The sequence below is a fragment of the Aythya fuligula genome, chromosome Z (genome assembly GCF_009819795.1).
Source record: "Aythya fuligula isolate bAytFul2 chromosome Z, bAytFul2.pri, whole genome shotgun sequence".
Lineage (NCBI taxonomy): Eukaryota > Metazoa > Chordata > Aves > Anseriformes > Anatidae > Aythya > Aythya fuligula.
In genome coordinates, this window is record NC_045593.1 from 83,814,723 (window position 1) to 83,839,186 (window position 24,464).

A 24,464-nucleotide genomic window follows, 5' to 3' on the forward strand; every position below is an offset into this window, starting at 1 on the left:
TTCCCCTTTCTTAGTTACTTAGAAAATTCTGTCCTCGATAAGAAGATGCTGTAGGATGCTAACTTGACATCATGCAAAATCACTGCTGTAAGATCAAATATATTCTTTATATCCAATTTTCCTCCTTCGTAACAACTTCACATGATCACCATGTGTGATTTAAGTGTCTATCAAAGTAACTTTAACTTCATCTCTATCAAAACGAAATATTACAGGGCTAGGTTTAATTCAGAAGATTACCCTTAAATCCACTAAAACAGCAATACACCTGACCAAAAGAAGAGAACAAACCAGTGAATCATTCCTGCATTGAATGGCATATAAAGTGCTGGGTAGGTAAGATGTGCTCTCTCCCAGAACATCTGGATAGTTTGAAATGCTATTGCATTAGTCATATGTAAAGATTCATTTTTATTTTATTTTATTTTCTACATGTGGTATTGTGGTCGGATATTCCACAAAAGCTAAAAGCAAAAACAAACCACCAAGTGGATATTTAAAGTTTACTCCTCTTGCGATCTGCAGAAAGCACAATACCATTTTTAGTTATCAAAGAGGGGAGAAGAATTAATCTTGAATAAGAGGCCTTGTTGGCTTTGCTGGCATAACAGTGAAAAATGCAGGTTTAGTAATCTCTTTACTCCCAAGAGTAAAGAAAGGAATATTTTTTTTAATGAAATATATCTAACAACATATTCTCAATTCATCCAGTAGATAAATTATACTCAAGCCAGAAGTTTTCTACAAAATAAAATCAGTTTCAAGACTTTTGTCTTTTCACTGCAAACAAAAAAATCCTGTTGCCATGATTCAGTCAAAAGCTCTGTTCTCCCCATATAAAATACATCATTCATGTAACATGAAAAACTGAAACAAAAGTAATTCAAGTGCAGAAAAAAGTAAGATTTGTTTACTATTAAAATTATCAGTGGCAAATAATCATGAAAAAAAAAAAAAAGGAAAAAGAAAAAAGAAATAGGGTCCACACATTTCCTACCCAGATGGCTCTCAAAAGTGATAAGGAGTTTTAGTTTGCTTCCACCTGAGATTCAAACCTTACTCCATGAAGTTGTTCAAAATTTGGCTACATGATGCTGAAAGAGTCTCTACCATGTACAAAACCGGAGATCTTTCAGGTCAAGGTTAACAGCAAAAATTTATGCAAGACTTAGTTTACATGCACCTGCGCTATAATCTGATACGTGTGGAACCTAATGGTTTCAACTGTGTTCTTATTCACATATTTCACGGAAATTAAGCTGCAGTTTATAGAGAAGAGATACAATAAAACCACGTATTTTGTTTCTGCCTCTTCCTACCTATCATATTTTTTTTGTAAACAGGTAATGAAAATGTTATTCTTTACCCTCAGCAGTGCGATACCAGATATTTAGATGTGCACACTCGATATTAAGGCTTTTGGAAAGGATTAGTGTTTCCTTACTCTTTACCTGTTTAGACAGTCTGTTTTCCTCTTCAATGTACTTCTGTTCTTTGGGCATTAAGGTTCGTATGCTGGCTTTCACCTACACATTAAAATGTGTGTCAATATTTCAAGCTTACTCGCTCCTTACTAATAACACATGCTCCGATTTGCAAAAATTACGAAGTTTCAAAGTCACGGCTGCCAAGCCCAGGACACACAGATGTACACAGAGGCAGGGGCTGCTGCTTCGTGCATTAGCAGCAATAGCAGCAGCAGCAACAAAAAGAGTGGGTGTGCCAGGCATTGGCAGAAGAGTATTCTGTGGTATACATCAAGGTTTAGAGAAAATGAGGAATGACAGAAATTCTCTACAAATCGTGAACAAAAGCTTTCATGAAACTGAACTCTTTAGCAGTACAAAAAAGCCAAAGTTAAGACTTACAGCATTAAAAATCACATCTATTTCAAGATAGATGACCCCCTTTGTTGGCCCTGTCAGCTGCTTGTTTTTCAAGACGTAGGCTTTCTGTTCACCATTTTGAATCTGCAGGAAAAGGACATGACAGCCGTCTGTCTCGCGGTCTCCGCTGAATACCCCCCCCCGGTGACCCCTGACCCCCAGCTGCTGAAACTGACAGAGAACCCAAAACAACTGTGGCAAGTCTGACAAGTACCTGTTCATTACCAGGACCGAGTCTGTCAGGAAAAATTAACTATCATGGGATTCAACATGGCCGTGAATGGAGTATGTTAAAATTTTAGTGTTCTTATTACAGACCTTGGTTGAGAAATGACAGACACAGAGCTGCAAATCTTCTTTTTTTTTCCCTTCTTCTTCCTCTTTTTTTTTTTTCTTCTTTTTTTTTTTTTTTTTCATTCTCCCCCCTTCAGCAGGAAAAATACAGACTGGTGTGTCAGGTGAATGAAACTTACAGACAGCAGTGGTATCGCAACTTTGCCTAGAAAGTCAGCACTCCGATCGCGGTCCTCATCATAAACTGTCACTTCAAGCACTGAGTGGATGTCTTTAATATTGCTACAGAAGGAAAAGCACACATGGAGGAGAGAAGTCACCTACACCAGCAGTTACCAAGGACAAAAGCTCAAGAGGTTAGCAAAATCAGAAAACGGTGTATGTTTTCCAAGCCACAGCAGAGAACAAAATCCAAGAAAATCAGGCTTCCCTCTGTGTAACCCCAGCACTCTCCAGGAGCTGCAGCGACTGTGCTCTGCAAGGCTTTGCCAGCAGAAGTTTTCTGAAGGATGTTGCTTTAAATTTCCTACCTGGCGTATGTGCTGCGTGAGCTGCAAGGAGAGCCAGCGTGGAGGTGCACTGGGGATTTACCGCGGCAAGCAGCAGGCTGAGAGCCTCACAGCCACCCCGAACACTGCTACCCCTGCAGCAAATCCTACTGCAAACACTGTGCTGTCTGCAGGCTTCTAAATGAAAACAATCATCAGCTACATGAGGCATCCTTGTAAAGAGAATGAGCTCTTTAATTCTAAAATCCTTGCTTAATTACAAACACTCAGCAGTCATTACAACAAATTAGGAACAAGAAATAAGAAATGACGTGTTTTTCAGCTAGTTCTGTTTTTTGCCTGCAAGCTATTAAACACTCCACCACCGTGGACAACAAATGTCGCTGTACATTGTAAACTCTCAAGTGAAAAAAAATCACATTCCTTATGCAGAGAGAAAATACCAAAATTGTTTGAAAAAACTCATCTTTGATCAAACAGCTGATCCAGGAAATACGAATTCAAGCAAAGCACTTCAACTTCACTAAAATATGTGCCTCCAGAGGAAACTGCATTGCTAGTCCAAAATTAAATAACACGTTTGAGGACAAGCAAAATAGTCTATGCAGATATGTGTGTAAGAGAGGGGAAAACTTCCCTTGAAGGTCTTTTGAGTTCTTCTATTTGATTCCTGATTAGTCTTTTGTCCTGTATAAAAGCAGGCAACTCCTTATGCAGAGAACACTGTTGAGCAATGGAGGTTGATTAGTTATCATTTCTATTAATAAATAAATAAAAATAAATTAATGAAGAATTTAGCATGTTTGTACAGATACACAAATGAGAACGATGTTAATAAGCTAATGGGAAGTACAACTATTGTGAGAGTTTTTCTTTTGTTCAGAGTTCATTCCTGAGAGCCAACTGCTGCAGGGTAAGGAAAGCTATGGATGCCAAGTATATGAGTGACAGACTCAGAGGAAAAAAAAAAAAAAAAGATTAAAATCTTCATCATAGACTGTGATTTAAGATCAATGGCATAACATCATTTTCACTTATGCTAAAGTGAGATAAGTGTACACAAATTGTACAAAAAAAAACTCTATTATTTTTGCAGTGGATTGTTAGCTGATTAGTAGCAGAGAAACCTGCAGCTGATCAGTTTTCTACTCACTGATGTTACATTGCAACAGGCAGAAAGAAAAAAAAAAAAAAGGCAACAGAGCAAGACAAATAATATGAACATTTGGTTTGGGCAAGACATTTTTCTACTTTCTCAGAACATTTTACTGTGTTCAAAATTAAACAGGGATTGAAAGAAAAACACACACACACACACACAAACAAACAAACAAAAAACAAACAAACAAACAAACACACAAAAAACTGCATCACTTTCCAATAAACTAAGCACTTAAGACCACATTTTGCCCAATAGCAACATTTGACTATTATGACATTATATTATGAGAAGTGCAGTTGGCAAATAGAAATAACAAATGGAAAATTCAAAGACCATAAGAAAAGACCAAAGAAAAGCATGAACGCATTTAAAATTCATTCCTTTATATAGTTTTTGAGTGTTCATTAAGGGTAACAACCACATTTTACTGAAGGTCATAGAATCTTTTTTCCGTCCAAACTTCAGGGCCAAAACCAGAGCAGAAAGCTCTTGAAACTCCACTGAAGATAGCAGAAGTCTGGAATGCTCAGCATTTTTCAATTCTGGTTTACAAAAAACAAACTTACTTTCTTACCTTGTGAATAGTAAATGTTGCCTTTTCTCTACTTTATTTTTCATGTTTTTAACCCTCAGAAAAGCGTGCAGCTGTTTGGTTTAGAAATGGCAGTTGGTTACTGGTTACTTTCACTGGAATTTGAGGTAGGTACCTTTGATTTACACTTACATTCCCTTCAAATAAACAAACAAAACAACACAAAACAAAAGAACCACCATGAAACACTCACAAAACCAAAACACCTACAATGTGAAGATTTTGTTCCATTCTGGATTGAGGTTCTTGTAGATGGTATGTGTCAGCAGTCTGTCATTATTCAGTTCAACTACACAAAATGGGTCACTTTTACCTATGAAGAGAGAATTTGGAACAAATTTCATGAACTGAGAAAATACACCATGAGCAACTTCTAAATCAAATTTTTTTCTAAATTTTAAGTCAATAAAGAATCAATTCAGCTATGTCCTGTAGTCTGCATTTTATTCAAGATCATGATAACAGACTGATCATCCTTGTAATCTATTAAGATTCTTCAGTAAAATAACATTTGTGTGTGTGTATGTGAAGGCAAAAGGAGAGGAGAAAAAAAAATGAAAACAAAAATTGCCATATAGTTTTTTTTCTCATCAAAACCAGCATGTTCCTAAAAGGTGCCAAGCACCCTTCTGAGACGGCTAAGAGAACTTTACTTTAATTGTTCCAAACCTATGTTGACTGTAATGATAACATTATTAGAGCATTTTCACATGTTGGAAAAGTATTACTCCATATTATTTGTAATAACATAGCACCCATGATACTTATCCAAAGATTACTATGCTCTACATGTTTCATGCTGCACAAATCCTTTCCCCCAAATCAAAAAGACTTAAAGACAGTTTCAGATAAAAGCCTAACAAAAGAGAGAAAATGGACAAGTACAATTAAACAATAAGAAAATATCAGCTGGAATGATGGGCTGCAGTCTCAGCACAGCAGAAGTTCAAATGTGGTTAAGCTTTTTGTATACATTAATGCACAATGAAGTAGCTCTGCACATATTTACAAGAAGGTCCCTCAGCGTGAAAGCCACCACAGATAAAAGTATGAAGATGATGCTTTGAAAGTGTAATATGTAGATAATGGAAATGGTAGGATTGACTGATATAGGCATTTTTTTGATTGTTTTCTTCTTTTAATCTAAAGAGAAGGAATGCATAAAAAAAGCATGTGTGTGTGCCCCTAACTGTATGGCAGCTTACGAGTAAAGGTGAGCTGTGATCAGCTACCAACCAAAGAGACAGGAAAAAAAATCACCCAGGCTAAAAGTTTAGTGGGATGACGTAGAAGTTACACTAAGCTTTTTCATAGATATCCACAAAGCCAGGATTTGTATTTGGAAACAAGAAATAAATTAGACATCTGAGTCTCATGTTTAGCATTTGTTTAGCCATGTAAAAAGGGACCTTCCCAAAGAGGGAAGAAGAAAGAAAGAAAGAGGAAAAAGAAAAAAAAAAAAAAAAAGAAAAGGGGAAAAAAAAAAAAAAAGAGGGAATGATAATATTTAAATTATGATAGTGGTAGCCAGACAGAGAGATCCCTCCTGCTTATTTTGTTTTTATCCAGTAACTGAAAAGAACAATCCAATGCTCATCATTTTGCTGTCCTATCAATTAGCAAAATGAAACTCATAGACAACCATGTATGCTAAAAGCAAATTTAAATATTGTACAATGTCAATTTTCTTTTGTTCTAGCCTAGCTGACTTCTGTGCCTGCTTACCTTTGCACAGCACACAAGGGCACGCATTATTTTCATTTAAGGCTACAAATACGTTAGTACAAAGGTGGAAAACAAATTGCTACTTCCAGAACCCTAGGAAACTTTGTCAGAAATTAATAACTGAACTGCACACTAGAGAGTAGAGCATTCATGTCTCTGGACTTTCTTCGGATAGCAAAGTTTTTAAAAGTTATGGAGTGTTGGTTTTGGCCATCCACAATCAAATTTAGCACACTATGCAATTGCATTTCACAGCATCTTCAATAATTCCGTCATGCTATGTCATGCATTATAAGGAGACATAAATTGAGTAGTTCAATGGGTCTACATTAATGATATTAGGGAGGCATGTAATTTGTTTCATACCTTATACAAATGACAATGAAATCAATATTTAGACAAAGCTGTCCAGGGGGCAGATCTTCCAAACTGCAATATTGATTCAGACTACATCAGAGGTTAATGTGCATATTATTAACTTTAATGATAAAGAATAATTGTTTTTAATGCATTGTAAATTACAGTTAGAATAGACGTTTACCTTCTCTAGAAAACTCTGTATCTCTGTGTCACTCTCTATCACTGAATCTTTCCCATTAAATGTGAAAAAGGACTAACTCATTAGTCATTAGAGATGAATATATCATGCATCCTGATGTTTTCCTGCTTCATAACAAGCCTAAATAGTTGTAGGTAACTTCAAAAAGTTATTTTCATTTACCTTCTCTAGATTTCAGCATTTGTAAAAAAAAAAAAAAAATAATCATAAACCACAAGATAGTTAGAGTAACAAGGCAGAACGGACACAAAAGGTGAGCTAGGTGTTATTTTATCTCCTTTTTTTACAGCATCATCAATCATATTTGCATATGACAGGGAAATGTGATGTGTGCTTCTTAATTGTATACAGATATAGTAAAAATGTACTAGACAGTCTAGAGGTCCTGTCTGTAAAAAAAAGGGGGAAGCATTTAATAGATTAATTTATTTCCTGCATCTATTGACACACACTTTTTCAATGACTCTCTTTATACATTTATATGAATATAAATCCATTTAAGAACACTATATACTATGCATCATTCATCACAGAGGTGCTCAATCAAACCAAAGTCAAATGGTTCTCAGAAATAAAAGAATCCCTCTCATGCTCAGCTTTTCCAATCTCTCCCCTACCCCCTGAAATAAGTTGAAGAGTTTGAGACATCGACAAAAGGAAATATTACGAAATGGTACAAAGGAAGGCCCAAATACATTGGTTACCACATAGAAGTTTCCTTGCAATGAATATCCTTACAAAGGCACACTGCTTTTACCATATGGGGAGGCTATGAAGTTCCCATCTGCAAGGCCCTTCACCATTGCCTATGGGCACTCCTTCCGTATGTTAAAACACTCATAACTAAGCGGGATATCTGAAAGAACACTCTTAGCTGACATGCTAAACATATGGTACGTGCAAATGTTATTTGGATACCAACCCAAATAAGTGAACATGATCCAGAAAGACAAAGCCAGAGAAATGTACAAGTACTTGGTGAAACTCACATCCATCTGTCATCTTTCAAGTTTTCATTATTAGAAAGAACAACTACAATCTTACCTCTCACTGACAGCCATGGCAAGTGTTCCTGCATTGCAAGTGTTTAAAGTAATGGGAACATTCCTAATGAAAGTCTTAAAAGAACATTAAAATATAAAAGACTGCATCTTATGTCTCCTTAGTCTCTAGGACTAAGGAAATCCAAGAATTTACAACATATATTCATCACTGTACTTTTTGAAACCATTACCTTAAGTACAACACATGCTCTAACCAAGCCAACCTCAGACAAATTCTGTCTAGCTAATGCAAGTGGCAATTTAAGGAAAAAAAAAAATAATAATAAAATAAATAAATGCTTTTTTTTCATTTTAGTATTAAAGAGTCATGTGTGTTCAGAAATTTGATATCCATCTAGCAGTCCTAAAAGTACACTTTAAAACTTTCAGTTAGACTTGTGCTGCCTAAGCTCAATTACATCAGTCTAAATTATATCATCATCCCATGTATGCTTTTCACTACAAACTGAATCACGACTGTCATAACCTGTCATATGTTAAGAAATTTTACCCAAACCTGTGTGTTTACTGAGCCTGCTCTGTGCCTTTTGAAGGCCTCCAGCTTCTGATTTGAGTACTTTAGAGGTACTTAAGTTTATCGATCAGGATGACATCCACAAACTGCATCCAAATATAGCCCTAAACGTGTGTGCTCCGTGCTGTGCAAGACCATCACCTCTACTTAAGGCATTCACACGTTAAAAGCATGCTCCCAGCTCTACTGAAACCAGCATTTATGATTTTGAGTAATCCCATGACTTCAGTGGGACTAATCACTATTATGCTTGGCACTGTTTGAAGGAATTCGTAAGACAAGTAGGTAATAAAACCAATGAAGTACACCTTCTCAGTAACTGAAATCAAACCTGCAGTAAACCTCAATAAGAAGTCAAACAAATCTCATTAATCCACTTTCTTGCTGTAATGTTTCATGCTTTTTGGACTCTACTTGTAAAGTCCTAAGGGCTCCTAAAATGATGGAAATAAAGTGCTAATTTAAATAATACTCATGGTAGTCTGGAAGAGAAATCAGTTTCTCTTTTGATGGATCTTTCTCACCCTTTTCCCCTCTTTAGTCATTACAGACCCATACTATCTGAGAATTACACCTTGGAGATATTCTACTTCACAATGCAAGCTCTTGCTTAAAAAAAATAAAGAACTCCTTATCTTCTGCAGTCTCCCGCTTTATTCATTAAAACACAGATTGCATCTACTTTGACAGATATCCTTGTTTGTGTTATGCTATATTGCATGTAATGTTTAGACAGTCAGCAAGACTGGAATGCAATCTGAGATTGCTTCGCTTAGATCTACGCAAAGTATTTTACTTCAATCAGCATTGCATTCCTCATGTGGCACACTATAAATGCATTATTTAAAACATATGTCTTTTACCTCTCACCTGGTCTCTCAGAACTACCAGATGCCTCTAGATGAACTGAAAACTCATCACCATCAAAAGCCCAGTTCTACAGCAATGCTTAAGCTGCAAGAGACGTCAATCTGGGACTAAAGAGATCTTAGTTGTTACTTGCTTCAGTACTCTTAGTCCTACATGGTCTAGAAAGTCTTTGTAAGTTTGGAGCTCAGATTCATTACGTGGAGTTCAGAATGCTGGTGACTGGAACAAGACTTCTGCTCCTGCAAATACATACAGTGCTCTTTTTCACCAAAAAAAAGAGACATAAATAGTGACAATTTGACAATTTTGAATTGGTTCTCAAAATATTTAGAAAATTGAAACAACAAAACCTTAACCTCTAAATTATTTTATCTTTTTTTTTTTTTTTTTAATTTATTTTTTTTCTCAAGTGGCTAGCACCGCATTACCTAACAGATCTGTTGTGTTCTGCATCTAGGAAAGTTGGGGAAATGTCCATTTCACCCACTCACAGACCACTGGATATCCACATTCCTAGATCAGCTCACTTGTTTCGCTGGAACTCATCAGCAAGCATGAAAGATGCCAGGTAACTTGTGGACACTTAAGCACTGATGTCCTAGGTCTGACAGAAATCTATGTGGTGCACCCATCTCAGAGCCATGTGCCACTGCAGATCATCTTCCATGCTTGAGGTCAGCCACAGTCTGTCCAGGATGTCACGTGTAGGGGCAACAAATTCTGCTAAGACAACAGCATGGACTTCACCCCAAATTCAGCTCCCGAAGTACTACTTCCTTAACAACAGATAGAATGATGCAACCAATTCAGATGCTAGTATCTTTTCTATATATATAACTATGAACTTTACCTGAATGTTAGAGCTGTCAAATTGCAATACAATATAATCTGTATTTGTGGGCAAGTTAAACAGATATGCCCTTCAATAGTCTCCGAGGAGCAAAGTTGTCCAATGTTTTTTTGTTTGTTTGTTTGTTTGTTTTTATTCTTTGTAGACTGTCTTCCCAGCAAAAATCTTCCCAGTAATTCTTCCAAACAGGGACTTCAGTTCAACATCATTGTACTACTGTGCTCACTTTCTGGCTCCACTTATACACAAATACTTTTCCCTGATAAAAAGCTATCAGACCTTAAATTTACATTTCTTTCCTTCCATGTTTTGTACAACTTCAACTCTGATGTTCTTTCATTATAGAACTCTATTAAATGTAAGCATTTGTCTCCAGAAAACTGCATGCCAGCTCTATGTTATTTTTTATAGGTAATATTGTAAAAAGGGAGACTTAAGTAATCAAACATATGGCAACATCCATATTTTATGCAGTAAGATAATTACCTCCTTTAGACAGGAAAAAAAACACCTGTGCATAGTTACTAACATCATGCTTTTCTGTTTTCAGTCTTTGAGAAATCAGCTTGTAGGAACGAAAATAAAAAAACAGACCATCAGCCATCACACAATGACTTTTTCTTTCCTGCCATTGAGTCTTACAAGCAGCTATCACTGATTCAATTGGTTTCCAGAGTAGGCTCAAGCCATGAAGTATATGGCAGACCTACCTGTCCCCTGGAAAACTTATTGCACTTCATAAAGATTAACTCCCAAGGGACTTCAGATAGCATGGGGTTAAATCCCTGTGAATCCTGTGGAGACGTTTCTACTGTGGCTATAAAAAGCGTGCATTGATTCAGTATACATCCAGAAAAAAATTCCTAATTTTATTTTTTGTGAAAAGGGAGGGGAGGGGAGGGGAGGAATGGAGCGGAAAGGAAAGGAGCAGAAAGGAAAGGAAAGGAACGAAGCGGAAAGGAATGGAGTGGAGAGGAAAGGAACGGAGCGGAGAGGAAAGGAACAGAGCGGAGAGGAAAGGAACAGAGCGGAGAGGAACGGAACGGAACGGAAAGGAAAGGAATGGAGAGGAACGGAGAGGAAAGGAACAGAGAGGAAAGGAGAGGAACGGAGAGGAAAGGAATGGAGCGGAAAGGAGAGGAAAGGAACGGAGCGGAGAGGAAAAACATATGGGAGGTTAAATGTAGATTGGACACTTACTCTAACTTACTTGTTAGAGTAACTTACTCTAACACTTACTTGATACTAGTCAGTCCATAAAATTATATAAACTGATAGAAATCCAACTTCAGTGTTTGCTAGATTGTAAGTAGACCACATTCCAGACTAAACATTATATGATTTTTTGTATTTTCAAACTACAGTATCAAAACTGAACTAGAATCAGAAAGACTACTAGAGACATTTTGGGTAGTTTCAAGATTCAATAGTAGATTTCAATTCAATTTCTGCTTCTAAAAGTCAAGTTCATAAGACACAATTTCATAAAATTCATCCAAGTTTAACTTGGTTATAAAAGCTGAAATATTGTTTGAATATTTCATAGGTTATTATGGTTCTCCCCTAATGCTGGCCATGCCTGTCCATTACAGACCTAAGTCCCCACAGCCAAAAAATGCCTTTATTTTTTGGGAAGACAAGACAGCCATTTCATGACTCTGGGGGGCAGTGCCACTCATGCAGACGCTAATGTCACTAATGTTGTTCCAAGCTCCCTGCCAGCCAGCTGCCTGCAACAGAGCAGTCAGTCTGACCTTTGGCCAGGAGAAGGAATGGCTCAATAGCATGAGAAGCTGCCTTATCTAATGGATTAAGCACAGGACCCAAGCCAAATGCCAACTTTGACAAGGACTTGCTCTGTGGGCCTTAGCTGAGTCCGTTAACCTTTCTTAGCTTTCCATCTTTAAAATGGAAATGATAAGTCCTCTTCAGCAGTGTTGCAATGGGCTGATTCCATGAATGTTCAAAGCATTCAGTGCAGTGGCAAAACCTTGCTCAACTCATTTCCACAGAATATTTACAGAAAAACGTGGTAATAATCACAAATAATTTCATTGGATTTTTAATTCTAAATGTTATGGTTAATCGAAAATGCCTTTTAAAATCTGAGTTTGCCATTAGTAACCTAAAACTGCTACTTTAATCAGGAAAGAAAAAGGAGTTTTGCAGTACATGATATTGGACTGATGTCTTCAGGCAAAACATATGGAGAAGATTAGGCGAGATTTTATCTACCAGGCAGTAATGTCCATAGATTTCATTACTTTGTGAAGATAATTCAAGTGTATATTGAAGTCTGGTTGCACTAATTGACAGAGCAAATTGACAGAGCAAAAAACATAATTCCGAAGGGCCTTTGAATTTATTCCTTCAATTTTACACGTACAGACTTCCACGCCTTTTTGAATTTAACATTTGTATACATCATTCTGACATTTCTGACATTTGCTAGCATTTAAGAAACAATTTCAAAGAATATTTTTGCACAAAAGGTATTAAGACATCTTAGTAGAACAGATTTTAGAAAACTCATTTACATTCTGCACATCTAGCCACCTTGGTTTCTTCATTCTACTTTCAAATATTTTAATCAAAATTTCAACATGGAATTTTCTTAAAAGAAAGGCTGAATGTCATACATAAAACTTAAAGAAAAAAAAAGAAAGAAAGAAAAAAAAAAAACTCTCTCATTTTCTATGCTTAGTTGCTGGTCTTCAAAGGAGGAAAAACCAAAACCTGAAATGCTTTTGGCTCTAAACCTAAATATCACCAAGCTCTTTGATATAATCCATCTCAAATACCAGGTTCTGAAACCTCAGTAGTCCCCCCAAAATGCAGAAAATTGATTAATAATGAGGTCAGAAATACAAATAAATTAACTTCTAATGAAGACTGGAGACACAGTAATCAAAGTGTTAAAAATTCATTTCATGCACATCTCATTTGCCTCTTAGCTGATATTTATCACATAATTCTGTGAGAAAGTAGAGGCCTAAGATGCTCCAGATAAATGTCTCAATTAATTGTACAGAGGTAGCCCTCTTTGAGCTGAACCAGAGCTGTGAGCTCTTTATTAAAAGCACTATTCTGTAGCCTGTAACCTTGTTCCTTGACTCCTCTCTAGTTTCCAATTTAAACAAGTCCCCATGCGGCCCGCTCTAAAGGGCTTTGTCTCCCTGTCATTGTTAAGAGAGCAGAGGCATCCTGGAAGTGTGAAATCAGACCTCATGAGCTGAACGGTTCCCCAGGGAACGCCGGACCGCGCAGAAGGTCAAAGTCATGGGCTGGACCATCTGAAAGCGTCTGATCGCCGGTCTGTGACACAGCAAGTGGGGTGGGGGTGGGCGAGAAGCAGGCGAGGGGGCTAGAATGGAGCACGTCTTAATTAAAGCCCAAAGACAGCAAAACAAACTGTTTTCTAGGCAGACTGTCACAAGGAGCTCAGATTTTGCTCTGCTAATGAATCTGAGTTGCTAACTATTATTCTTGAAAATAATGGGACTTGCGCTGACGCTGATAAAACCTGTAGCACATCTTTTCCCACCATGCTTCCTTCTCGTCAGTAACAAGGCAGAGTTTTACATTTTATTTCAGGTTATCAGGAAAAGGATGGAAGGATATGCCCCCAAAAAGGAGAGGCGAACACCGTGAAAATAGCAGGCTTCCCCTCAACCCTACTTATATACAACTTGGCAGCAGAAATTTACTTATTGCTTTAACTGACACTATTTCACTTTGGAAAGGTCTATTGCTGTCCAAGCATCCCATGGCTTGGGTAAACAGAATGTGTATTAATTTCAGAGATCAACTGACATGATGAATCCATCATACCTTATGTTTTACTGCATTATCAGAATATTTCCTCATTTAAAAGACTTCATCATAACCATACAAGCAACTACTCCAGTGCTCTGCAAGCAACCAAACCCTTGAGAAAGGCTGTGTGCCTTCCAGAGAAAACAAAAGAGAGCAAAAAAGTGGGGGAGAGGGAAAAATACAAGTTCTTTTAGCTGAATAGAAGAAAATGTAAACTGTGATGTCAATAATACAATTTCATTTGTTATAGATGTTTGCTTGTTTGGCAAACATCAGGCAATATTAAAATATAAAATGCAACATTAAAATATAAATATTTTACTTGAAAGAATAGCTGCTGTGACCAAAATTTCCAGCAGAACATGATTTTGTACTGGTGACAACCCCAGAGTTTTGTTTTACCAACAGAAAGACTCTGTGACTGATGTCAAGAGACACCTTAACCAGGGAAGATGTCCTGATAAACCAGCCAGCACACTTCAAGGCCCTGGTTCTGCCAGGTGCCATGTGTTTCAGCACTCCCTGAAGTCAGTGAAATGTTTCAAGCACCCATCAGGAACCTCTCATCTCCTCTGTGGCTCTCACTTTCCCAGGCAAGTCATTTCCATGAAAGTGGGCAGAGTGAAGAGGAGTCTGACTCCGTGTTTTTCTCAGATATTCTTCGAGTTATGGCACATTCAAACAGCACCCCCTTTTCAGATAGATAGTGACCATTTTCTCACCTGCCTGCAGCTTCACTGAAATTTCGGTCTGCCTTGGCATCTTGTTCAGTGCATGTGTGTGTATCTGGGAGTTGCAAAATGAGGCCTTACCCTTAATTTCTTTTTCTTTCTATTTTTTTTTCTCCTCTCTCTCTTTTAAAAATCAGTATTAACCTTAATGATTTGAAATGCAGCGTCCAACACTCGTCTATTAACACAGAAGAAAAAGCTACCCTCAACTATCAACAGTTTATTAGGGGCTTAACTGAAGTGACCTACTGTAGTAGTATTCAGCTGAACAAGACTATGGGCTTTCTCTCTGGAAAGGAGGAGAATTGAGGGTTTCATTAAAAAGTAATTTGTGCTTTTTACTCGTTCATTCAACGGGAGTCTCAATTGCTCTTTATTCACACAGAGTTAATACAGTATTACAATGCTTCTCAATGAATGTATGGTAACAAAAGAAAAATTTCACATTTTGAAAGGAAAAAAAATCTTTGTAACTGTGTAGTAAGACTGATGACTACTTAGAAGATTACAGAAATCTTTTTTCCATCTATGCTTGTGTTTAATGATGGAATATTATGGATTTTAAAAATCCATTCAGTCCAAACTAATAAATTTTGATTTATTACTGCATATGAAAAGATTCCTGAAAGTGAAATGGGAAATGTTCAATAGACAGGAAACAAAGCAAATCAGACAGGTACAATACAGGTGTTTCAGCTACTTTTCAGACTCAGGGAAGGGGAAAAGATTAACTGTGAAAAAAAAAGATATATTAGGAAGAGCAAACTACTTCTGGGTTTTTATTCACATAAGCAATCCCTAATTGTGCAAGTTATACTACTGATGACAGTGTTCTCTAAACTAACTAGTAAGTATTCTTAGCTAAACATAGGTGAAGGATCTTTTTTTTTTTTTTTTGTAATTTTTACAGACATGATTTACTAACAATCAACAAATGACTACTTGCAAATATTATTACTTAAAGTTTAATCTGAAATGAATTATCTGTACATGCCCACATAAATTAAATTAATAAGAACCCACTGTCCTCTTTTCAAAATACCAAATACTACTATCCAAAATATGCATGGATTTCTGTTACATCTACACAGCCTTTTTAAAAAGCATATATATGTACCGCTAGTGAGCAAAATACTAAGGACATGAGCAAGTTATTGAGTGTTCTTCCCAGTCTTCCTGACTGTCATTCTAAATGCAATGTCTGAAAATTTTTGGTAGCTCTATACATCTTTAATTAAATCAAATGTATTTCCAAAAAATCTGTTCAACCAGCACAAATGACATGTTGATCTGGAAAAGTCGAAGACTGAACGAGGTCAGGGACTGAATTATCCCATTTGCCCCTGAATAACTTAATCTCTCTCTCTGTTCAGACCACATTGGATTATAAGGTCAAAGCAGAGTGAGGAATCTTTAGAAGCATTTCTCCAAGCTCCCCCAAAATAGAATCTGTTATTTTGTGCACCACAAACTGGAAGATCAGTTTCAGCAATTAAATGTTTACTCTGTTACCCTGTCTAAGAAAAAAAACCAAAACTGGTATTCATGCTAATTTGAACAAAACCATTAAAAAGAAAGTATCATCCTATACATCTGTATCTGCTCTTGTAGTAAAATATTTATGTCCAAATTGCACTCCAACCAGCTATATTAGCATAGTTTGCCTTTAAAAATAAAATAAAATTATAAAGATGGCTATTTTATGACATAGAACAAGCTCGCTTTGCTCCATTTAGCCTTTGCAGTATGAAGGTGATTTTACTTTCAGGACATAACTTGGATATTTCTGAAGAAATTTATTTGGTATGGCTGGGGTACTTTTCCTGTGTTTTGAAAAGAAACAGGTTTAATTATCCAATTATCCTATATAACTTAAAATAGAAAATCGTATATAAAAATTCTTATTTCCCTTTTTAAACAGACAAGCACTACTTAAAGGAAACTTTACATGTGTTTGAAATATCTGAAACCAAAAGCAGCCTTGCTATGAATCTGGCAGGTGCCAAACAATTATTTTGGTAAAAATTTTAAAGTTGTATCTATGTCTATCATCTTTCATTTCCCTTGTCTGTTGAACTCTGCTTTAATAGATACAAACATATAAAATAATACAAATTAGAAAAAAGAAATCTTGTGTAAGTATCTCATACAGTACTTTTTGCAAGACCTCTGATGGGGTCAAAATATATATTTCACCCTTGTCAGAAATAACCTACATAGGACTCCACTAGCATTAGAATGACTTGCTGCCTTGCTTACAAAAGTTTTGTTTGTGTGTCTGAGGATTTTTTAATGAGGAGAAGGTGAGACTAAGCAAGCAGGCAATAATATTTTGATAAACTTAACCATCTTTTCATCACTTTTAAAAAGGCCTAGTATTACTATTTACTGTCACAGAAACTAAATGAGTCCTTGCCTGTAACATCAGCTGCCATCAATGCTTCTGCTCGGATGACCTTCACCTGAAGAAATCCCACATCCTTCATGTTATGGAACATCCTCATTGGACTCTAAAAAACAATAATAAGAAATACAATTCTAGATTGCAAAAATGACAAAATGAAAGCAATGTTGATAGCCTTTTCCCTCTCCCAAATATGTTAGTGTAATTCTAACATATTCACCTTTTTAATTATTATTTTCTGCAAAACATGCAGTTGTTGGTGTTTCTTTCAGTATTTTGCAACTTTAACTTATCAATCAAAAACACAAAGGAAAAATTATAATATAAATGATTAAATATGCTAATTCTACTGACTTAATCCCCCTAATAGCACATAAACAACTCTCCATCACAATTGTAAATTACATCAATGTATTAAGAGAATTAATACAAACATTTCTTCTCCCTTAATACTTTTTTGAAATCTGTGCTCACGTTTTCTCTTTGAAGGCTCTAAGAATATTTTGAATAGTGACTTAGGACCAGTATCAATTTCATTGTTCTTGATCATTATATGTAAGCCTGTATGCAGCATACATGCAGCAAATAATATAAGCAAAAACAATCAAAAGAGGATTATAGCAATTTAACACGTGTCATAATAAATACAGGCAATAAAAGATTGAAAAAAAAAAAAAGAATGAGAAGGTGATTTCAATTACACAGCAAAAAAGATTTTACTTTTTTCTTTCTTTTTTTTTTTTTTAACCATCAGTTTATGCAGTATCTACATATATTAAAAAAGGAAGAAAAATTAAAGAGTAGAGTAACAATTGCATTTACTCAGCCTACATAGTTATATAAAGCTGCATGGAAGTTGCATTCTGTTTTTTCAGATGACCAAATGTAACAAACTGGGGGTAATGCAGCAGCTAGGCACGGTATGCCAACATTTTTAAGCTCTAACTTTGAACGTAATTTAAAAGTTGCAGAACTTCAAATGCTGGTACATCGAATTCAATTTTGATTTTGCAATCAATTAATGGCAAATATGACATTAACATTTAGTTTCTTCATAACCTATGGGAAGAACTCCAGAAGAGGAAACTAAAATCAGATTTTTAAATCCATTTTAAATCATAATCATATGTGGCCTAATTTTGGGTTACTTTTGCAAGTCCTTTTCATAAATGCTAGCAGGTACATTTGCTTCTAAACATTTTAACATCTGAAAAACAAACAAACAAACAAACAAAAAAACACAAATAGTTCCCATGGCCATTTCTAATATTTTAATTAGGTATGTGAAGGTATGGTAACAGGTGAAACCTTTTTCACTGCTTATTATAATGTCTAGATTTCTAGGATATGCAACCACCAGGTAAACAGCAGGTCAACAATTCTGAAATTTATTATGAAGTCAAAACTGATTATTAAGGACAACCACAATAACGTCACTTATCTGAAAATCACAGGTGCTGCTTAAATGCAATATTAAATGTCGCAAAAATTTGACGTGTAGATAAAATCCATTAAAACATTAGACATATAATATACATCTCCCTCTTTCTGTCAGTAAGGCATTCTAACAGTCCAATCACACTCCGATATTAATTTCAGAAGCCCCAACTATTTATTGTGTACAGTGAAGGTTTGACCTTATTATCCTGAACTGAGGAATCCAGTTAAGCGCAGTACCACATGCACAACATACTTACAAATATGCATGTATGTCATCATAGGAAAATGGTTGATAATTTTTATTTGTTTTAATAGGTTTATAATGAGAAATAGGGTTTAAAAGTACTGACGGTGAACTTTAACCAGCACATACTCAACCCTCTGCTTGTGTGCTTACATGCAAGCTGAAAGTGGCAGAGGTGGTGGTACAGATAGCAGTGTTATAATTTAAATCCATGCTGGCACCATCTCTCATTTATTTCAATAATGATCAAGGTTTGGAAGCTCCTTATCAGAGCTCATACTGCAACAGAGATAATTCTACTCTAATACCATGATGAAAGTGAAAGGACTTACAAACAGGTTTTCAGGTTTTACGTGTTTCACGATGAATGAAACAAACACATAGCTTCAAAAAGAAAACAAAGCAAAAACAAAACAAAATAAAACACCAAACAAACAGACCTGGACAAAAAACTGCTCCCTTTCCTGCAATGCTATAGATCATTCCCTCTCCAAATTTCACCCAGCAAATTGCATGTTCTGCAAAAAGGCACTGGAACTGTGTTGCATTTTGCTACCTTTGTTAACATCCCACAGAATAATTATTTTTGAACTTTAGTTCCAGCAAGTCAGCTAGTTTAGATTCACTTACTGCATTCCGTGACAGTGGAGACTAGTGAAAATGTATACGGCGCTTCTGCAGAGACTCTGGGAGAAGCAAATGACTTTAATACGTTACTTTAAATACATAACTTTAAGTAATGATTTATCAGATTATATTCTGTCTTCTTATTTATGATTATTGTTGAAGGCCTCAAAAACCTATGGTTTCTGAAGACTGAAATTTCCATAGCAGAGGAATCTGTGATTTGCAGTGAATCTTTTCAGCCCTCAATAGATGGGAAAAGATTGAAATGCTCTGGAGATGAGTCCTCTTTATTTTTTTAATGAAAGGCTGTATAATATATTTTCTGTATGGCTGCAGCAGCTGTCAGGGAGAGCATCTCAGTTCAGCTCTATTATGGGAGAAGCAATACCCCATCCTATGGCATCGAGATACACTGAGGGGCCAGTACTGATTGACAGGTTGTCACCATGACGTCTTATTCCATCTCTGTTATGGAGAAAATTAATGTCACACCACCAGCCTTATGACTTGCTGTCATCTTAGAACTGCTCACCTTTTATCAATGCTCTAAATAACATTTCAAGCCCATCGTCTCACGGTGGACAATCTGGTCAAGGGACATTAAATCGGATGACTGTGAAATGTCATAATAAAAATGGAATGCTAACAACTTCTTCTCTAAACTAGCTCCTCTGGTTTTTAAACTGTGACAAGGGGGACCGTAGGTTCAGCACACCCGTTCTGAAAAGGTCATACAATCTCTCTTGGTCTGTACCCATTAATGCGCCCCCCTCCTCACCCCAAAAGGAATTAATCTTTTCAGACAATTGTGGTAAAATAATGGTTCAAACAGTAATGCCTGTTTAATTTGTAAGGCTCTGATGTTCAGCTACAAATGGTTAAATGACAGTAATAGAGTCATTTTCCAAGGCTATTTGATCTGATGGCAAGGTCAGCTCATTAACTGTTTTTGGCTGTGGAAAGGGTGCAAAATACATTTCTCAAATGGAAGCTGGATTTTTTTCAGAACACAAAAAATAAGCTCCAAAATACAGCCCACGAATGGGAAGAGGGCATCTTGGTAACTGCAGAGTCTTTCTGTCTATCAGCTTTGAAGTAGAGATATGAATACCAAAGATAAATCAAACATCAGTGAAAATAAACTATTTGAATTTTCTTAATCCTTGCCATCTCCTTTTGCTGCTGTCCACAGGTCATTTAAATTAAAAAATGTAGGACTTTTCAAAAGGCCTATTGATTCCATAATTTTTAAAAACACATAATGAGAAATTGGCCCTTCTGCAGTAAGAATATCTTCCATAGACACAAATACTTTCAAATGCATACATTAATGTAAATACAAGCAAAGACACAAATCCATGAATATTTAAGCAATGGAAATAAATAGATCAGTCTTATTCCACATAATTATGCTTTACACTGGGGACTAAATCTCAAAAAATGAGAATTTAGGAAAACTGATTAATAATACACAGTCACAACATGTTGCTATACTGCTTCTAAATTATCAAAACCATCAGTATCACTCAACTCCCATCATATCATCACACACAATAATCCACAGAAATGTGGTATTGTTGCACATGGTAGCTAGAAGTATATCACGTCAAAAACGTATCCACCAGAAATTTATTATATGCATAAAGATCCATTCTGACAACCACAGGCTGTCTTGGTGGCTTCCTAAATGTGAAACAATTCTCTTAATTGTAATTATTTTTCAAAGATTTTGCACAATACCTCAGCCCTCAGTTGGTTTAGGAATATTATGTTTAGCCTCACCAAGTCACCTCTATTAAACTGTGTTTATGATAACACTATTGGTGTATGAGTTGTACAAGCATTAGCAGACAGCTGATTCAGGGGAGATAGCCAGAATAAATTTGCTGAAGCACACATCCTGCTAATCTGTTTGAAGAATATTGTACAGCATTAGTACCAGCACTTCATGTTATCTGCACAGACTGATAAGGTACATCTTTATTAAATTCTGTTATTGAAAGGATGTCAGTCATGGAATAGGAATATTTTAAAATCTAAAAAAAAATTAAGCGGCTCTTTGTTAGTCAGAGCTTGGTTTAATGGCTGAGTGTCTAGAGAAGCCTTTCTAAACACCTGGCAGCATTGTACAATAAAAGCTTTGTAATTTTAAGTGGAAATAGCTCTTTTTTTTTTTTTTTTTCTCCTTTCTCTGTGTGTAGTGAGACAGTTACTTTTAGTGATTTAGGCATTAACAAATGCTGGAGTAAGAGCTCCCCTCTCTGTTGCTTTGAAAAAATTGCACAGATGCTGTGTAATGTGAGGATGCTGGGAAATGAAAATAATTTGCCTCAGAATATTTTAAAATGGAAATTATGATTGAAACAATTATTTGATGATATAAAATGCTACTTCAGCCTCTAATGTACAGTTAAAAATTTCTTCCTCTTTAGACAAAGCTTAAAAACCCCAGACAACTGGCACTTCAAATCACTTGGCATAAACACCCACCAGAAACTGTGTAACCACTAACTTCTTAGTTATCTCGCACTTGGTAAAAACGATCTGCAAGGCAAACTTCTTTATGTCATGGGGTCAAATGAAATAGCTGAATTACTAAGGTAAAAAATACCTTACTGTACAAAGAGGATTTGCAGCCTTCCTGATGCTACTTGTTTTAGCTGCAATAATATTAATGACTAGTTTAAATGACTGCTGTAGGCTGAATGTGCTAAGGATGTAAGAGGTATATTTGGACTTTTCTCCCTAATACTTATTATTCATACAAACAACCATTTTGCAAACAGAGGGCAAAAGAGAACTCCATACATATCTCTTCAGTATTTCCTCCCGTTCCTTTGGGTCCTCCAGAGAGTTGACAGAGAGGTCAGAGATAGTGACTGCAGCAGAGGCTGTCAGAGTGACCAGCAACACCAGGTATCCCTCTCCTTCTTCCAGCGGCATCTCCAGCTTGTGAGTTTGCTCTTTACTTAGGGTTGACAGGTCAACCTGGCACCTAGAAAGAAACATTTTTCATCAGCCTGTGGTTTTCTTCATATTAAGCAACAGCATGTTGGCTTAACGGCATTCAGCTGGACAAACAGACAAACAAACACAAATCCATAGGAATTCCTTCCAGCTTCTGAAAGGATTTCTCTTCAGTTTCTGCCCATGTAGCTTGCTTGTTAGCAGTGTTTTCAAAGATGCAACTTGTTATGCATGTGAACAATAGAAATATTGATTTAAAAACAAACAAACAAACGAACACTGGAAGCAAGGTTGTCTAAAATGCATTAATTGAGTTCCAGTCAAAGAGAATTTTAAAAATTCAAATTTTACTTTTCAGTTTTGCCTGTTGTATATATCTTAAAATGTAAGTTTTGGTATGAATTTTTTCATTGTCATTCATCCAGTAACCGCAAAAATCCCCTCTAACAAAAAAGAAAATATAAAATCTGTGTGGACTTAATTGTGATGGAGTCAACATGACTGAACATAGAAAAGCACAACTTGAGCACCACCCAAGGCTCAGCTCTCTTGCAGTTAGCTGTGAATGGCTCAGGGTCAAAGCTTCATGCAAGCAGCCAGGATAAAATTTGATGCCGCAAGCCCCTGTATAATAAGATGTCTCATGTTGTAATGAGCAGGGACTGCTTATAACGGCACAAATAGTGGCTGAAGCCAATCCACCCTGCTTGATCCTTCCCTGAATAACCCTGTCTGCATGGGATACACCATACACTGAGCTAATGAAGAATGGCTTCATACATGCTAGCCAGCAACCTTTGCAAGTGTTGAAAAATCTTTAAAAATAAAAGATAGAACTATGAAGGAAAAGCTAACAAGGAGCTGACCAGAAAATTTTACTTAAAACCATAGTTTGCAGTCAGTAAATACATACTCTGTATGTACCTTAGAAGTATTAATAATTTAATGTGTATACTTCACAAGTTTCAAGTTTCCTAGATTGCAACCCTGAATGTGTATAAAAATTCAATGCCTGTGTCAAATCATAGATTCATTAAGGCTGGAAAAGACCTTCAAGATCATGTAATGCCATTTTTCAATGTAAAGGAATTTCTGTAAAAAGCACTTTTAGGAATACTTCCACTTACTAGTAGTGTTTTGCCAATACATTACTCTGAATAAAAACAAAAACAATATCAAAGTAAAGTGTATGAATACATTCCATACTTAGTTAAACAACCAAATAGTCTACTTTTAACAGTGATTATTTAATGTGACAAGCACATGTTCTATATGCCACTCTCACTAAGCTAAACATCTAGCAAACTCTTTTCATAAAATGTCAATTGATTTTGAAGAGAAAGATAATGTGGTGACCGCAGGGCCAATAAACTGAGAAAAAGGTGGCAGACATGAATAAATAGGCATTTAAGGACAGGAAATAGCCAATTATCAGAATAAATGCATCCTCATAAAATAGGCACTGTGCAATCACAGGCAGATTAGATTTGCTACAGGAAAATTTTCTTTTAATTTTTTAAAAAACATTTACTGTCTGCGTAGCTGTCAAAATTAAACTACTGCAAAGCTCATACAGTAACAAGGTTCAATTATTTTACAATGAGAAAATTTCTAACTGACATAGCTCTCTGAGTTTTATGTTTACTGTTTATTTTGAATGCTTTGGAAGATAAGGTGTTAGAAATGAAATTAAGGAAAGATGAAAGTTGTTGCTGTCAATGTAGGTTTACAGTCAATCCAAGTTTCACACGTGCACATAGGCAGTCAAATCTTTGTTTAAGCCACAGTGAGGAGTATAATGCTCTCCTTAAGATAAGAAATACTATGATCGAATGTTAAAACTAGGAATAGGTTAAGATGCCTCTAGTGTTAAATATTCTTAGATAGTTTATTTCAAAACAGATATTCCTCAAAAATATCTCTGCAAACAACCTCTGTAACTTTAACCAATAATCATTGGAAGAACCAGCTTAAACTCTCTTAAGAGCAAGTAAAAGAATCAGAAAGCCATTACAATATAAGTGATACAGAAATAATTCATCCCTCACTCAAAAATAGAAAACAAATGCTACCTGTACTCCGACAAAAAACTCAAACACCCACAAGCATCATAAAAATGTAGTGACTGTAAAATTATAGGGTTTCTGTCAGAGCTATAAGCTCCAGTGCCTTGAGTTCACAAAGTTACAGCACTTTTTGTGCTCTAACTA

The 24,464-nt window shown here is 36.0% G+C and overlaps 1 protein-coding gene across 5 annotated transcripts in view; it reads right to left on the reverse strand.

Moving 5' to 3' along the window:
- MCTP1 (multiple C2 and transmembrane domain containing 1) overlaps nucleotides 1–24,464 on the reverse strand; it is a 314,126-nt gene that overhangs the window by 97,055 nt on the left and 192,607 nt on the right. For all 5 annotated transcript variants that reach the window (XM_032205996.1, XM_032205997.1, XM_032205999.1 and 2 more), the window contains 6 exons: nucleotides 22,096–22,282; nucleotides 16,989–17,082; nucleotides 4,654–4,756; nucleotides 2,360–2,462; nucleotides 1,869–1,970; nucleotides 1,452–1,526 (listed from right to left, as the gene is read on the reverse strand). In XM_032205996.1, the coding sequence (XP_032061887.1) occupies nucleotides 1,452–1,526; nucleotides 1,869–1,970; nucleotides 2,360–2,462; nucleotides 4,654–4,756; nucleotides 16,989–17,082; nucleotides 22,096–22,282 (664 nt within the window). The remainder of the gene's footprint in view (nucleotides 1–1,451; nucleotides 1,527–1,868; nucleotides 1,971–2,359; nucleotides 2,463–4,653; nucleotides 4,757–16,988; nucleotides 17,083–22,095; nucleotides 22,283–24,464) is intronic.